This window comes from Onychomys torridus, chromosome X, assembly GCF_903995425.1.
Source record: "Onychomys torridus chromosome X, mOncTor1.1, whole genome shotgun sequence".
Classification (NCBI taxonomy): domain Eukaryota; kingdom Metazoa; phylum Chordata; class Mammalia; order Rodentia; family Cricetidae; genus Onychomys; species Onychomys torridus.
The window spans coordinates 28641562-28657234 of NC_050466.1; the positions used below are offsets into that span (position 1 = coordinate 28641562).

Genomic DNA, 15673 nt, shown 5'->3' on the forward strand with positions numbered 1-15673 from the left:
TGAAAAAGAGGAGGGGAGTAGGAGGAGGCAGCAGGGGTGTCTCTCCACAGAGCCCATACAGCTACAGAAGCTAAACAAAATACAGCCTGATCTAGAAGAAGCTTTAGAGTCAGCTGAACCTGGTACTGAACAGAGCTCTTTTCCTAAATGGCCATGCAGTGGCATTAGCTAAGTGGCTCATTCAAGTCTAGATCTCTGTTTCTTTAAAATAGCAGTGAAGCGGAGCACTTACAGGAGCTGCTGTCTGAGTTCACAGAGATAGTACTTGTGAAGTCCCATGGCTGACAGAGTACATGGTAATTGCTCTGATACATACAGCACACTTCACGCTGCTAGAACGGCCTGTGGACTGCAGCATGCCAGGCCTGACTGCTGGTACCAGGGCAATGTTCAGCAAGAGATCTGCATGTCCAGAAAGCAGCCAAAGGAGAGAGCATGGCCATGAGAGAGATCAGCGAGTCTCCCAGCCTCGCCCCAGCTGGGTCTTCTCTGTCCTTTGTTTACTGTTTATCTTTTGGTCCATGCTTCCAACAGGAGAAAGTCGTGACAAGCACCTACTCCCCAGTAATGCTAATAAAGGCTGTGAAGAACAGCAAGGAACAGGCCCTCCTGAAGGCCAGCCACGTAAGTCCCTATGGCATGGCCTTTGGGGAGGTCTGTCTGATGGGTTACCCTTCTAGAGAGAACCCTGAAGACGACTCTCAGTGAAAGCACGGAACACACATCAAATACCTATCTTTATATCTATCTAGGTATGTAGATATTAGATGTGGTGATGTGCATTGCTTTGAACACTGCCTACATTAAATAAGTGCTAGCTGTAATGATTTCCTGCCTGGCAAGAAGATAGCTCGCTTTTTAGAATAGTCTTAACATTAGGATAAAAGACCTCATTTTGAAAGAATTTTTCTTAAGAAAAAATTTTAACGTACACTACAGTAGAGAAAATTGCCCAAGATTCCCCATGTCCCCATTACCTAGCTTCAACAATCATCAAGCCATGCCTAATGCTGTTTCATCTGTAAACACCCCCCATCCCATGCATGACCCTTCCCTCCCACCCCTTGCTGCTGGATTATTTTAAGACAAATCCCACATATCCTATCATTTTGGCCATCAGCGCTTCAGTAAGTATTTTTAAAGATAAGAACGCTTTTAAAAACACGAGCACACTCTGATTAGATAGAAACATTAACGAGAATCCTTTGCTATCCAGTAGCTGGTAAAAATTATCATATTTTTAAAGCACTCAATCCCAGGGCAGCTATCTGATCTTCCCTGAGTGAGGAAGCAGCCACTCTGGCCAGCTTCAGTCACTGGTGTGCTTCCTGCTTCAGGTGCGGGATGCTGTAGTTGTGATCCAGTACTTGGTCTGGTTGGAGAAGAACGTGCCCAAAGGCACGGTGGATGAGTTTTCTGGGGCAGAACACATTGATGAGTTACGACGGTACAGGACTTATTATCTTTTGGTGCGCGGGGGTGGGGAAGTAAGGAGTAATTAGTCCCCTTAGGAGGAAGAAAGATCCTGCTTGTATTTGGAAGTGAGATTGACAGGTTCGTGGGTGGTCTGGGAGCTGTGCAGGGGGTGTTGGAAGACATTCCCCAGCCCCGCTGAAAGCGGGACAACCCAACAGCACCCCCTAGCGAATGCCTCATATGCAGCCTGCTCTCCCTGAGAAAGGCTGGCCGGACGGTGTGGGGGTGGGGGTAGGGGGGTGAGGGGGTGGGAGAGTGCGGGTATGCGGGGGGGGGGGGGGGGCGCTCTTGGGAGCTTCCAGTAGAGAGAAGGTTTCCCGAGGTAGCTTGTGGTGCCATCTAGGTTTGAGGTACAAGACATAACACACGGATAGGATGTTTTTCAGATACAGGAACTACATTTCTTCTCTCCCGTAAGTAAAACGGAGGCAGAGGGCCAAGAATTGGTATCCATGATCTGTTCTTCTCCATATTTGAGTGCTCTCCCTACATGTGACAGGACAACTTAGAGAGGCAGATGGAGCCAGGCTTGGGTGAAGGCAGCCGGGGCTTCATTTGCTGTGTAAGATAAGCTGTGTAAGTCACAGCTTAGTCCCTGGACCATTCTGATTATTCTTTACATTGCCCTGCCTAGGAATGAAAACTTCTCCTCTGGACCCAGTTTTGAAACCATCTCTGCTAGTGGCCTGAATGCTGCCCTGGCCCATTACAGGTATTTCAGAACAAAGAATTTTCTAGAGTACTTGTGAACAGGGGTCATTGTTATAAACAGAGGGACTGGGGTGAGAAGGAAATACACTGAGCTCTGGGTTAACATTTAGGGTTTGGGGCCTTCGGGACTGTGGGTAGTCAAGGAAGGAACTACTTTGCTATTTAGAAGCTCATTAAAATTAAAAGGCCTGAGTGTGGCTTGTGTCCCTAAAAAACTAGGACTTGGGCGGGTGGGGGGGGGTGCTTGGATGCTCTGAGGTCTTTAAAGTTTAAGGAAAGCATAGATACTGTTAAAAGCTTTTTTTCTTTTTTCTTTTTGTTATTTGTTATATTTGTGTTTTAATTTTACACATCAGCCATAGGTTCCCCTGTCCTCCCCCCTCTCGCCCCCACCCCCACCTTCCCTCCATTCCCATCTCCTCCAGGGCCAAGACTCCCCTGGGGATTCATTTAAACCTGGTGGATTCAGTACAGGCAGGTCCAGTCCTCTCCTTCCAGGCTGAGCAAAGTGTCCCTGTGTAAGCCCAAGGTTCCAAACCGACAGCTCATGCACTAAGGACAGCTCTGGGTCCCACAGCCTGGGTGCCTCCCAAACAGTTCAAGCTATTCTATTGTCTCTCTTATCCAGAGGGCCTGATCCAGCTGGGGGCTCCACAGCCTTTGGTTCATAATTCATGTGTTTCCATTCGTTTGGCTATTTGTCCCTGTGCTTTTCCAATCTTGGGCTCAACAATTCATGCTCTTACAATCCCTCCTCTTTCTCGACAATTGGAGTCCTGGAGCTCCAACTGGGGCCTGGCTGAGGATCTCTGCATCCACTTCCAAAAGTTATTGGATGAGAGTTCCAGCATGACAGTTAGGGTGTTTGGCCATCTGATCACCAGACTAGGTCAGATCAGGCTTTCTCTCAACCATTGCCAGCAGTCTACAGAGGATGTATCATTGTGGATTTCTGGGGACCTCTCCAGCACTCTGCCTATTCCTGTTCTCATGTGGTCTTCATTTATCATGGTCTGTTATTGCTCGTTCTCCCTTTCTGTTCTTGATCCAGCTGGGATCTCCTGCTCCCCTAAGCTTTCTTTCCCTCAAACCTTGCCCTTCATTACTCCCACTGTCATCCAGGTTGTTCATGTAGATCTCATCCATTTCTCTGTCATTGGGCTATCCCTGTGTCTTTCCTAGGGTCCCGTTTTCTAGGTAGCCTCCCTGGAGTTGTGTAGCAGTCTAGTCATCTTTGTTTTACATCTAGTATCCTACTATGAGTGAATACATACCATGTTTGTCCTTCTGAGTCTGGGTTACCTCACTCAGGATGATTTTTTCTAGATCTATCCATTTGCCTGCAAACTTCATGATGTCATTGTTTTTCTCTGCTGAGTAGTACTCCATTGTGTATATGTACCATATTTAGATCTCATTACAGATGGTTGTGAGCCACCATGTGGTTGCTGGGAATTGAACTCAGGACCTCTGGAAGAGCAGTCAGTGCTCTTAACCACTGAGCCATCTCTCCAGCCCCTTTTTCTTTCTTGTTGTGAGTTATTTCTGTTATTCCTTTGTCTGAGATAGTTTTTTTTTTGTTTTGTTTTGAGACAAGGTCTCATGTAGCCCAGGCTAGCCTCAAACTCACTGTGTAGTTTAGATTGGGTTTTACCTCCTGACCTCTGCCTCTGCCTCTTAAATGCTGGGTTTACAGGTGTGCACGGTCACACCTAGCTTGAAACAGGGTTTTGCTTTGTAGCTCAGGCTGACAAGGAACTTGTGATCCCTCTTTGTGACTACAGGTATGAATACCAAAGAAAACCCCATAACGAAAAGCCTGTCTACTTAACCTCCACCAACCATAGTGAAACCAAAATATGTTAGTCCACATGGTTGATTCCCATAGAAAACAAACCATGGTAGGCCTGCCTGATAAAATTTGGAGGCCAAGCTGACCAGATGCATCAGGTTGGCCTGGACATGACAGAAAATGTGTCAAATGCTCTCCAGAGAAAGACCTAACATGTCTGAGAATTCCCTTCCTTGATGCCTCCGCCCAAGTCTTGCGCATGGGATCTAGAGAGTGGCAGAGTATACCTGCCTCAGTTCTCTAACAAATTGTTCTCCAGCCGGGCAGTGGTGGCGCACGCCTTTAATCCCAGCACTAGGAGGCAGAGCCAGGCGGATCTCTGTGAGTTCAAGGCCAACCTGGTCTCCAAAGCGAGTTCCAGGAAAGGCACAAAGCTACACAGAGAAACCCTGTCTCGGAAAACCAAAAGAGAAAAAAAGAAAAAAAATTGTTCTCTAACCCTACCCTTGAAGTCCCCTCTCTTCCTGTGCCCTTGCTTCTTAGGGTCCTCTTAGATACACCAAGAAGTTACTGAGAAAGAGCTCAAGCCCAGCACCTCTCTGCTTTGCTGTGGACCTCTTACAAGCCTCTAGCCTCTGCAGATGTGTTCTTTTGTGAGCAGAGATGGCTGAACCAAGTAGCCTCTGAGACTCTTAGCTCCCCTCCCTGGGAACCAAGGTCTTGGCTTGGCCACATGCAGGATAAACAGAAGTGTGCTGAGGATGGCAGCTGCAGTTGGAGCCAAGTGCTTTCCTGGAGTCCTTTGAGAGACAGTTATTTCCCAGAGCAAAGAGCCTGAAGGCTAGCTCCCAAGTCGGGAAGGAGTTCTATTTCTCCTCAGCCCCCATCCTCGTGTCCACCCTGTTTGCCCAGTGCAGGATTCAGATTCCCCCCTCAGTACTCATTGTCTTTCCCAGCCCAACTAAGGAGCTGCATCGCAAGCTGTCCTCAGATGAGATGTACCTGGTGGATTCTGGAGGGCAATACTGGTATGTACACCCCATCATGCCTTGGCCTACATCTCAGCTCAGACATCTGGGGCTTCCAGAGGCTGGCTAAAGCTGGCTTTCCTGGGTCATCGGTCTTCATTTGATTAAAGCACAGACCTGCATTGAATAAGCCCTGGGCAGCCTCCTCCTGTTCCCACAACTTGTTAGAGAACTGAGGCAGGTATACTCTGCCACTCTCTAGATCCCATGCACAAGACTTGGGCAGAGGCATCAAGGAAGGGAATTCTCAGCCTGCACAGTAGAAAATACACAGAGATCAGAATAATGGGGGCACTCATGCAACACCTGTGTGGGAATTAGGAAAAGATTCTACTTGCTTAAGTAATTTTTTTTCAAGCCTGCAAATTATTTACATGGATCTGCCTGGCTGCACAAACACCAGCACCCATTTTCTCACCCACTCATGCAAGCCCTAGACTCAGCCCACATCAGAGCCATTTCACTCCCTGTGGCAGGATGACTGACCATGTGAGGTTGGAGATAGAGGCAGATGAAAGAAGTAACCCTTTAGATGTGATTCTCTTGCACCACATCAACCTAAACAGTCCAATGTGCCAGTCATGTTGAATAAGCTAAGTAGGCATTCCTTCGAAATGTGTGGGCAATCATTCAGTTTCATCCAGTTTCTATCCTGTGGAAAGGGTGAATGCACTAAGAACACAGACTCTTCTTCTTAGCACACCTCTTGGGGAGCCAGCTCGCCATGTGCTCAGTTTAGCAGCCTGTACTTACCACTAGTTTGATGCTGTGTGAACTTGAGATGGCCGCAAAGAGGAAGTAAGTTTGTGGGGGCGTGTTGGGTTGGTACATGCTCAGAAGAGGGTAAGGTAGGGAAATAGTCACCTCACTTCCTCTTCTGGCCTGAGGAAGAAGTTCCCCACGCTCCATGACCTACTCTCAAGAAGCCCCAGAGCCCTGGGATGGGTATGCTTAGTGCCAGCCTGGGGGAATGAACCCCTACAACTAGTGATTGTGACTTGGACCTGCTAGCTCTGGCTTCACTTCAATGGAATTCCAAGCCATATTGACAGCAAAGAGCATCTTAGGAGGAGTCAGCATTTCTCCAGCCTGGCTTTACCAAATCTTAGGGAGGGAGACGGCCTCATAGCCTAATGACTTCAGTGGTCTCACCTTTAGTAAGGAGGCCTGCTCTGAGGTCCTCTGGGGAGTTGCAAAAGTGTCCCATAGATGATAAATGGCAGTGATTATGGGAGTGTTAAGATAATGTCACTTCCCTGAACCTCAGTCTCCCCACATGTAATTTATAAAAAAGAGAGATAGACAATGCCCTGAACATAGCAACTTTTACCTTACAAACTCTGCTGAGTCTCTTTGGTATGTCGATGCTGAGTTATGATTCTGGTGGTAGTACCTATCCTCCTTCCCTCCCCCCACCCCCTCCTAGCCAGCCATCTTTCCTTCTTCCTAACATGATCTCACTGTGTGACCCAGGCTGCCTTTTCCATCCCAGTCTTCCTGTCTTCAACCTCCTGCTTGCTAGGATTCCAAGCATGCACCACCATGCCTGGTTCTCTGTCTTCCTTTTGCTTCCCACCATGCCCTGTTCCAGCTGGGTCACTCAAACCCCAGGAGAAACAAACAGTAGAAAATACACAGGAATCACATGGCCCCAGTCCCTCCTCCCAAGTGCTCAGCAGAGTTGGATGTGTTAGTTCCTTTTCTTCACAGGGATGGGACCACAGATATCACCAGAACAGTGCATTGGGGCACCCCTACTGCCTTCCAAAAGGTAAGTACCGACCCCAATTTCCCTCTTCACTCTCAGAGGAGCTAGAGCTGTTCTGAAAAGAGCTAGAATGGGACCTGGGACATTGACTGGGGCAGCTGGGCCAGGGAGCTGCTTGCATGCAGCCAGCAGGAGGGGAACAGAGGGGGGCCGGGGAGGGGAAGCCCTGTTGTGCAGGCAGGCCTCCTTCTAGCATGTGGTGGAGTCTGCTTCCTCAGAACTCCAGATGGCAAGCCAGGGCGGGAGTATGGGGAAAGGAAGTGACCACATGGCCACTAGTAGTGACCAGAGCAGGGCACCGTTGCCAGTCTCTCTCCCCCAACAGGAAGCCTACTCTGCCACATGATCAGGTCCAACCCAAACTTCAGGCCTTAAGAAAACTAAAGGAAGTTGCTAAGGCATGGTAGTACATACTGAGGAGGTAGAGACAGGAAGATTGACTGTTCAAAGACAACCTTGGCTACATAGAAAATTGAAAGCCTACCTATGAGGGATACAGGAGTCAGCAGGTTAACTTTGAACATTTGCTCATTGCCTTATACTCATTGTCAGTCTACTTTATCCTGCAACTTTAGGAACCAGGTACCATTCGCATCCATTAAGTATGAGGAAACCAAGGTACAAATAGGTGAGAGAGTGCTGGGCATGGTGGTATACGCTGCCTTTAATCCCAGCACTCCAGAGGCAGATGCAGGCAGATTTCTGAGTTTGAGGCCAGCTTGGTCTACTGAGTGAGTTCCAGAACAGTGAGAGCTAAACAGAGAAGCCCTATCTCAAAGGGAAAAAAAGAGAGAGGTGAGAGAGTCTCTGAGTGGCTAAGCTAAGATTTGAGACTTGAGATGAAAAAGACCTGCTGCCACCCACTCTGTTGTTACCCACTCTGTCACTACCCTCTACAAGCATATTTTCAGTACGTGACAATGAGCCCTGTACATCAGCCTAAGAGAAACACATGGAGTTGGCCCCAGCTTTGGGAACACCTTCCTTCCCCACCCTCCTTTGATCATCTTCCAAAACATGAGAATGTGTCTCCTGTTCCTGGGCCTCTGTTCTCATCTGCTCCCAGAGCAAGCATCATGGAGCTCCCTGGCTGCTCCTCCTGTCCTCTCCATCACCTCTTCCTCCTCTCTCCTTACCAGGAAGCATATACACGTGTGCTGATGGGTAACATTGATCTGTCCAGACTCATCTTTCCTGCTGCAACATCAGGTAGATTTCAATACGAGACTGGACCCAGTCGTCCCCCGCTTCCCCAGGCTCGGATCTTATGGGACTCAGATTGCGATCCTGGGAGGCTATGGAACATCCCATCCCTCTCACATAAATGACAAGATCCAGCCAAGAGAGAGGACTTGCCCAGGGTCCTACATAGGGTTAGTGGGAGGACTGGGCCTAGCCACTCAGTTCTCCTACCTCTTACTCCAGTGCTGTCACTCAGAGGTACGGGAGGTCAGTGTGAGCTTCAGAAGTCATATGCAACTTTTGAAGGAAGTCATTGTCAAAGTCCTAAGGCCTAAATCATGAAGAGACATTTCAGTCAATTAATCAGTCCAGGTGATTAGTCCAATGTATAGAGTACTAGAGACAGTGAGGGGTCAGGCTGGGCTGTGTAGGAGACACTAGCTTCATCCATCAGCCTTTCTCCATCCCACCCCAGTGTCCTCTCAAGAGCTCTTTTTCTCAGGTACCACCCTAGAAGTTGAGTAGGAAAGGCCAAGGTGGACAGTCTAGGGTCCAACCAATGGACCAGGAGCAATCTCTTTTCCCTTTTAGGGAGAATGGTGGAAGCATTTGCCCGAAGAGCCTTGTGGGAAATTGGGCTCAATTATGGTCATGGGACAGGCCATGGCATTGGCAACTTCCTCTGTGTGCATGAGTGTAAGTATCTTCTCACCTACACTTGTTTAACCCTCTCCTATGAGATAGAGTCTTCCACTGCATGTAAATTACCAACCCACAGAGATGCATGACCCATCCAAGATCACCAGATGGTAGGAATGATGCTCCAAGGGCTAAATGAAGAATATTGGCCCTGGGCATTCCAGAGGGAGAGCCAGGGCCTGCTGACTATATAGTCTATACCCCAGGGAAATAAAGGCAAAGCTTATCTGGTGAATGCTAGTTCTAGATATAACAAGTGCTTCTAGACATAGCTAAGGATCCTCCCTCAGAACCTGCTCACTTCAAGCTGGTGACACATAGAGCTGAAACCATGCTTATATCTTCCTTCCCAGGGCCAGTGGGATTCCAGTCTAACAACATTGCCATGGCCAAGGGCATGTTCACTTCCATTGGTATGGTTCTTGAGTCCTTCCACTCTACTACCCCATCCCAGAATGAAGCTATCTGGGGAATGCAGGCATACGTATCCATCTATGGAGATCATGCTGAGCATAGGCTTAGCCCCAGCTCTATCACTGCTTTCTTTCCTAAATCTAGACCCAAATGGTTATCACACTCTCACTCCAAGCTCCCTCTGCCCACACCTCTGTTTTCTTTTAGACCATCTTATATAGCACAATCTGTCCTTGAACTCATTATACAGCCAAAGCTGGCCTTAAGTTCCTGATCTCCTACTCCCGCTTCTCCAGTATTGGGATTACCAGCATGTGCCACCACTCCTGAATTTTCATAATCCTCTTTTTCTCCTTGGAAAATGGTTTCCAGGTTGTCCATCAAATGCTGGGGTAATAGGACAATGGTACACATGGAGATTGGCACCCTAAGTGGGATCTTCAGTCTTTCCTGCGAGACTACAAGAGAAGGAGAGTGAGGCCACGTTATACTTGAGAGGACCTGAGGCCTGGTGTCTAACAAGTTGTAGGGCTGACAGAGCCAAAGCCACAGGAAGCCAGGCTGCCAGGCCCTGCAGTTACTTGAAGATTGGTGCAGGCAAGCTGGGCATGGATCCCTCTTATCCATTGCTTAATATCATTTGCATCTCTATGTTTATCTCTTAGAACCTGGATACTACCAGGATGGGGAGTTTGGAATCCGTCTTGAAGATGTTGCCCTTGTGGTTGAAGCAAAGACCAAGGTAACGTGCTGTGGGCTAGAAACACATGGCCAACATGGCTCTCTTTGGTTGAATGGAAGTAAGGAAGGCTGAAGAAGGGCATTTGATGTACAAGCATGAATTTATCGGAAGTCTTTCTTGGCTCCTTAAGAATTCTATAAATCTGTTTCTCAGGCTGCACACTGAAATAAATCATCTGGGAATCTGCATTTTTTCTTTTTAAATATCAGTGCCAGGCCCCACTCCAGACCAAGTGAATCAGTATCCCTGCCCTAAATCACTGGTTCTCAGTGCACATAATAATCACCAGGGGAGCTTGTTAGAAATAAGGATCTGATATTATAGCAACCAACAAGATGAAATACCTGAATATAAACTTTAAAAGACTCACACAGTGAAACTCTGCTAAGGGACATAAAAAAGATTTAAGTAAATGGTGCTCTCTGGGAAAAAGCCTTACTATTATGAACATATCATTCTCACTAAATTAATCTATAAATTCAAGACAACCTCGATTTCAATGTTAAGTGGATAGTTTTTGTAACTTCACCAATGAAAGTAAAGTTTATTTGTGAAAATAAACATGCAAAATAGCTAGGTAGCTAGGGGAAAAAAATTGAAAGCTTGAGGAGCAAAGAGGCAAACTAGTCCCATCCAATCCTACCGTAAACTATCCCAACAAAAACAAGTTGGAACTGGAGATGAAACAGACAGCGGGAATAATGAAAGCAAACAGCCATTCCAGAAATAAACCTCCAATTCACATAAATATGGGGAGTTAGCTGGTGCTTCACCACAGGAGGGAAGAGAGAAATCACTCCACAAATAGGCAAAGGAATGAATGATTAATCATTGTGGGGAGTAAACAAAATGACGTCACTGTTATAGCAAATGAAATCCCAGATGGACCAAAGAGATTCTGTTATTATTTATTCATTGCATGAAATCGGGGTTATCATATACCTTAATCATAGCCATATCCCCCTTACCCACTCTTAGCACCCTCCTCCTGCTTGCTGCCAGATGAACTGAACTTTCATGGTCAACAATATAGAACCACTGAGGTCTAGAGGAAAACCTATATGAATTCATTTACAATCCTGAATGGAAAAGGACCTTTCTTTAAAAGACCCAGAAGTGATTGGGGGGAGGGGGAGGCTCATAACTAAGTTAAATAGAAAATATCTGTATGAAAATCATAGTATAACCAAACTCAAAAGTTCTGTTTCAAGTATAATATGTGCAACAAAGAAAGGATAAATATCCTTAATTTTACTGTGAACTACAAGATCAAAACTGGGGGACAATGGCAAAGGACATGAAGAGACAGTTCACTAAAATGAACAGTAACTCAATGCATGTGAAAAGAGGTTCAACTGCATCTTTAAATGTGGATAAATCAAAACAGCAATAGAATAGCAGATCACTGCCCTGGGTTTACTACCAAGTAAAAGGGGAGGAAGGTATAGAAAAGTATGTATGGTAGGATCCACTTTGTGTGCCTGTTTAAAATTTGCATATGTAGTTATATACAGTCACCAGATTAGTTAAAATTAGAGACTTTGATAATACCCAGTGCCAGTAAGTATGTGGTATGATGAGCACCTTCATTTACTGTTGAGAGAAGTATACATTGGTGCAAACTTTGTGGAGGATAGTGTAACAATGTCTATCAAAATACCCATTAAAAGTTTCTGTGACTCTCTCTCAGCTGTCCCTCCACTGGATATATAACATCTGGATATAGTGCCAAAAGTTCATCATCAAGATGTTTACATAGTGTTAGCAACTTGTAGCGTTGATGGTAATAGTAAAAGAATGCAAATATCTCCCAAACCCATGACTGGTTAAGTAAATCAGGATATATCCCCATACTTTAGACTTTTATACTTCCCTTTAAAAAGAAGTAGATCTTAGGGATGAAGAGATGGCTTAACAGTTAAGAGTATTTGCTGCTACTGTAGAGTGTCCAAGTTCAGTTCCCAGCATCCACATGGAAGCTCATAATCATCTGGAACTCTAGTTCCTCGGGATCTTAAACCACCTTCTGGCATCTGTGGGCACTGGGATGGGACTCGGTTATAGCCTTGGGTTTACTCCCCCAATGAACCTACCAAATGAACTGGTCATCCTACTACTCAGGAGTTTAGAGGCAGGAGGACCAAAAGTTCAAGGTCAGATTCTGCTACATAGTAAGTTTGAAGACAGCCTAGGCAACAGAAGACCAGAGAGAGAAAGAGAGAGAGAGAGAAAGAGAGAGAGAGAGAGAGAGAGAGAGAGAGAGAGAGAGAGAGAGAGAGAGCAAATAACATTTATAGATCATTTAAACATAGGTTCCAAGGTCCTGCCCTAGAGATTCTACCTGCAGTGAGTCTTGGAAGTAGTCCTTGCAACCCAAATATTTAATGTGCTCCCTATACACTGTTGATGCCCACAGTTTGAGACCCAGACATGTGTCTTAATCAAAATTTCAGGAATCAGGAAAGAAGCTGCAAAGTAGCGTGCTGAAGGGTAGGCAAGAGGACTGGCCAAGAGAAGGGCCTCTGGGAGGCTCAACCTAGCTGCAGTGTCCAGAGCTGGCAAGGATCAGTTCCCTGCACTCCTGCCTTCGGAGTGCAGTGTTCCCTTGCTACCTTCAGCAAGCTCCTCAGCCTCCCTCATTTTCTTACTTTCTACCTTCTCTATGGACTTTCAGTACCCAGGGACCTATCTGACTTTTGAAGTGGTATCCTTTGTGCCCTATGACCGAAACCTCATCGATGTCAGCCTGCTGTCCCCGGAGCAGGTAAGCATCTTTAGTATTGCCTACTCTTCAGGCAGCTGACTTCCAACCACCCTAGGCCTTTCTTGTCTTTATTCTCCCTACTCCAAGGACTTCTGCCCTTCACCCAGAAGATCCACATTGTGGCACCTTAGGTACCCATTGGGGGCGTATCTTCCTAGCTTGTCAGAGATCCCAAAGCTTCTAGGACTTTCTAGTCAGACCAGCATGCCTAAACTCAGTAAACCCCTAGGGACTCTGAGACTGGGCTACTTAGCTCTGCCACCAAAAGGCATAGAATGATATGCAGTCCCTTCACCACTCTGGGCCCCAGTCTCCTCTTCTATAAGATGCAGATAACTATACTCTCCTTCCTTTTTATTCTTCTGCCAGACATCAACCTCCTCTCCATGAGCATCACTATATTACTAAGCAATCACCACAGGGCACTGCCTCTGGAAAGCCCCAGAAAATAGCGGAGGTCTGAAAGTGGCTGGGACCCTAGTCCACAGTGAAGCTAGAGTACCACGGCAGGGGAATCAGATGGTACCAAGACCTCATCTCTTGGCAGCTTAGCTCAAACCCACTTCCCTTTGCAGCTCCAGTACCTGAATCATTACTATCAGACCATTCGTGAGACTGTTGGCCCAGAACTGCAGCGTCGACAGCTGCTGGAGGAGTTTGCATGGCTGGAGCAGCACACAAAACCCCTGTCAGCCATGGCCCCTCATTCCACCTGTTTGACTTCTGTGTGGGTAGCCTCTGCTCTTGCCATCCTCAGCTGGAGTAGCTAGAGGCCCCCCAGTTCTCCTGCGGACTGATCGCTTGGGTTTGGAATTCCTTTGCTCTTGCTTAGCTAGCCTCCCTCTGCCATACATGTCCCAAGAGCCCCTGCTGGCCCATCACCTTGAAGTCACTCTCCAAAGCTTCCTCCAGAGCCAGAGCCCAGGCAGTACATTCTACCTTCTCCCGGATGTACATGCCTCATCATGGACTCCCACCCCCAGGCCCTGGGATAGCAGAGCCACTGTGTAGCCTATAGGCTAATGCTCCTATTAGGGCTCCATAGCCCAGAGGGCCCCATCCTATCCTACTTGCTGTTCCCACCCACGCTGACTCCTTATTTACCCTCAGGCCTACAGTGGCCTCCTGGCTGCAGACTGTAGAGTTGAAGGTCTACGGGTGACTCAAGCCTGCCTGCACTACCTGTAGAAGGAGGCGGCTGGGTGCTCTGCCTGCAGACTGCCACTCTAGCACTGGGGAGAACAGATGAGTGGAAGTCAGCTGTGACCTGGAACTGGAGACCTGTCAGGAGCACGCATCAGTCCTCTCCCCACATGTGAACCCACAGCTCTTAAACCACCAATGTGCTCCTTGACAAGTGATCACGTAGGGAGTTAAGGCATAGGACTTTGACTGTGAAGAGAGAATGGCAAAGGCACTCTGGAATGTGGGGATCAACCTGGGCAGGAGAACCACACTGCCCTGGACTCCTCTGGCCCTCAGGGAGCATTTTAATCTTCTAAGGTGTAGCCACCATGACAATGCTATTAAAGCCTCCCATATCTTTGAAATCCTCTTAACTTTGTGTGGGCAGACTCTGATTTCCCCATTTTATAGACAGGAAAACTGACTTTCAGACAGGAGGTGTGGCCTGCCTGAAGAGACTCAGCATTTGGTTAGGCGATGGGGTTAGGCGATGGGGTTAGGAAATGGTGGGGCCAGATGGGCTGGCATTCCAGCTCCTTTGCCCATCAGCACTGTGGCAAGTCTCCTAGGCTACACGTCAGCCGCTGCCTCATTTACCAAACCCACTGCCATCAGTGTTTTCTCTGGTCTGGCCCCGACTAGTCGTTAGCCACCTGGCCTCACATCCTGCTAGATGCTTAAAACAACTTTGCAAAGAATGCAAAGATGCCTGCCTCTGGTTTTGCATTGTGTCTGCTGTTGCTGTATTGGAGGAGGCTGCTGGTACCTGTGGCTTTTGTGGTGGGGGAGGAAGAGAAGAGGCTCAGGTGGGGGCAGGGATGTGAGGCTTCCAGAATCTCAGTAGGGAAACACGTGGGCTTGAGAATGTGTTCATGAGCATGCGTGTTAGTGTGTGTGTGTGCGCGCGCGTGCGCGCGCGTGCGTACTTACGCTCATGGGCATGTGCTCCATGCACAGCCAGCTACCTCCAGCCTGTATGAAGGTTGTTGAAACATCATGAAGGGGACAGAGATGGATTCATCACTATTTGGAACTTAAGTGTGGTTCATAAAAGTTGGAGCCAGCTTTTTTGCCTCAAGGGAGCACATTGAAGGTGAGAATCAAGGTTCTAGAGGCCCAGTGTTCACCAAAGGCAACAGGCTGAGAGTTTGCCTGGCCTGGTCCAACAAAGCCTAATTCTCCAAGTGTGAAAATGATGTATGGAGAAATAAATGTCTTGGTGGTTTAAAGCATTGCTACACAAGTGTGAGGACCAGAGTTCATAACCCCAGAAACTCCTATAAATGGTAGGTGGGTGTGGAGGCCTGCCTATAATTCTAGTCTCCCAAAGTGGAGACAGGGCCTCCCCAGAGCAAGCTAGCTAGCAAGACTAGCCATATTGGCAAGCTTTTGGTTTACCAAGAAATCCTACCTTGATGAATAAGAAGAGCCATAGATGATTTCTAGTATAAACCTCCACTTCAACATGGGCATGCACACACAAGCAAAAACATGTGCATACACTCCACACACACAGAAAAAAAAATTATATATGACCACCCAAATTTGCTTCCAAAGGCCTCAGACCTGTCCTGTCCTCACCGAGAAGCCTGGCACAGGTGAGGCTGTCTGCCGTGTCACTTGCTCTCTGAAAGCTCCTACTTATAAAAAGTAAAGTCATCGTCACTGTCACCGCCGCATTCTGTACCACCGTGTGGAAAACTTTCCATGCATTGTCTCATTTTATCTTCCCAAGCTATAAGAAGGTGTTGGTATCATTCTCATTTTCAAAGTGAAGAAAGTGAGTGAGGCCTTTAGAGACTGGAGAGAAAGCAACTTGCTCAAGGTGATGTTTATATTAAGTTGGTGAATAAAACAGAATTCAAAGCAATCAGATGGCTCAAGGACGTGCTCTCTGAAAACAGCAAGAGGG

General features: G+C 47.2%; 1 protein-coding gene across 1 annotated transcript in view; it reads left to right on the forward strand.

Moving 5' to 3' along the window:
- Xpnpep2 (X-prolyl aminopeptidase 2) overlaps nt 1–15523 on the forward strand; it is a 29077-nt gene extending 13554 nt beyond the window's left edge. Inside the window, exons 11-21 of the mRNA XM_036174957.1 lie at nt 535–624; nt 1338–1447; nt 2111–2188; nt 4936–5007; nt 6718–6778; nt 7915–7984; nt 8549–8653; nt 9010–9069; nt 9736–9812; nt 12487–12576; nt 13152–15523. Of these exons, the coding sequence (XP_036030850.1) occupies nt 535–624; nt 1338–1447; nt 2111–2188; nt 4936–5007; nt 6718–6778; nt 7915–7984; nt 8549–8653; nt 9010–9069; nt 9736–9812; nt 12487–12576; nt 13152–13346 (1008 nt within the window). The 3' untranslated portion in view covers nt 13347–15523. The remainder of the gene's footprint in view (nt 1–534; nt 625–1337; nt 1448–2110; nt 2189–4935; nt 5008–6717; nt 6779–7914; nt 7985–8548; nt 8654–9009; nt 9070–9735; nt 9813–12486; nt 12577–13151) is intronic.
- Nucleotides 15524–15673: the final 150 nt, after the last annotated feature.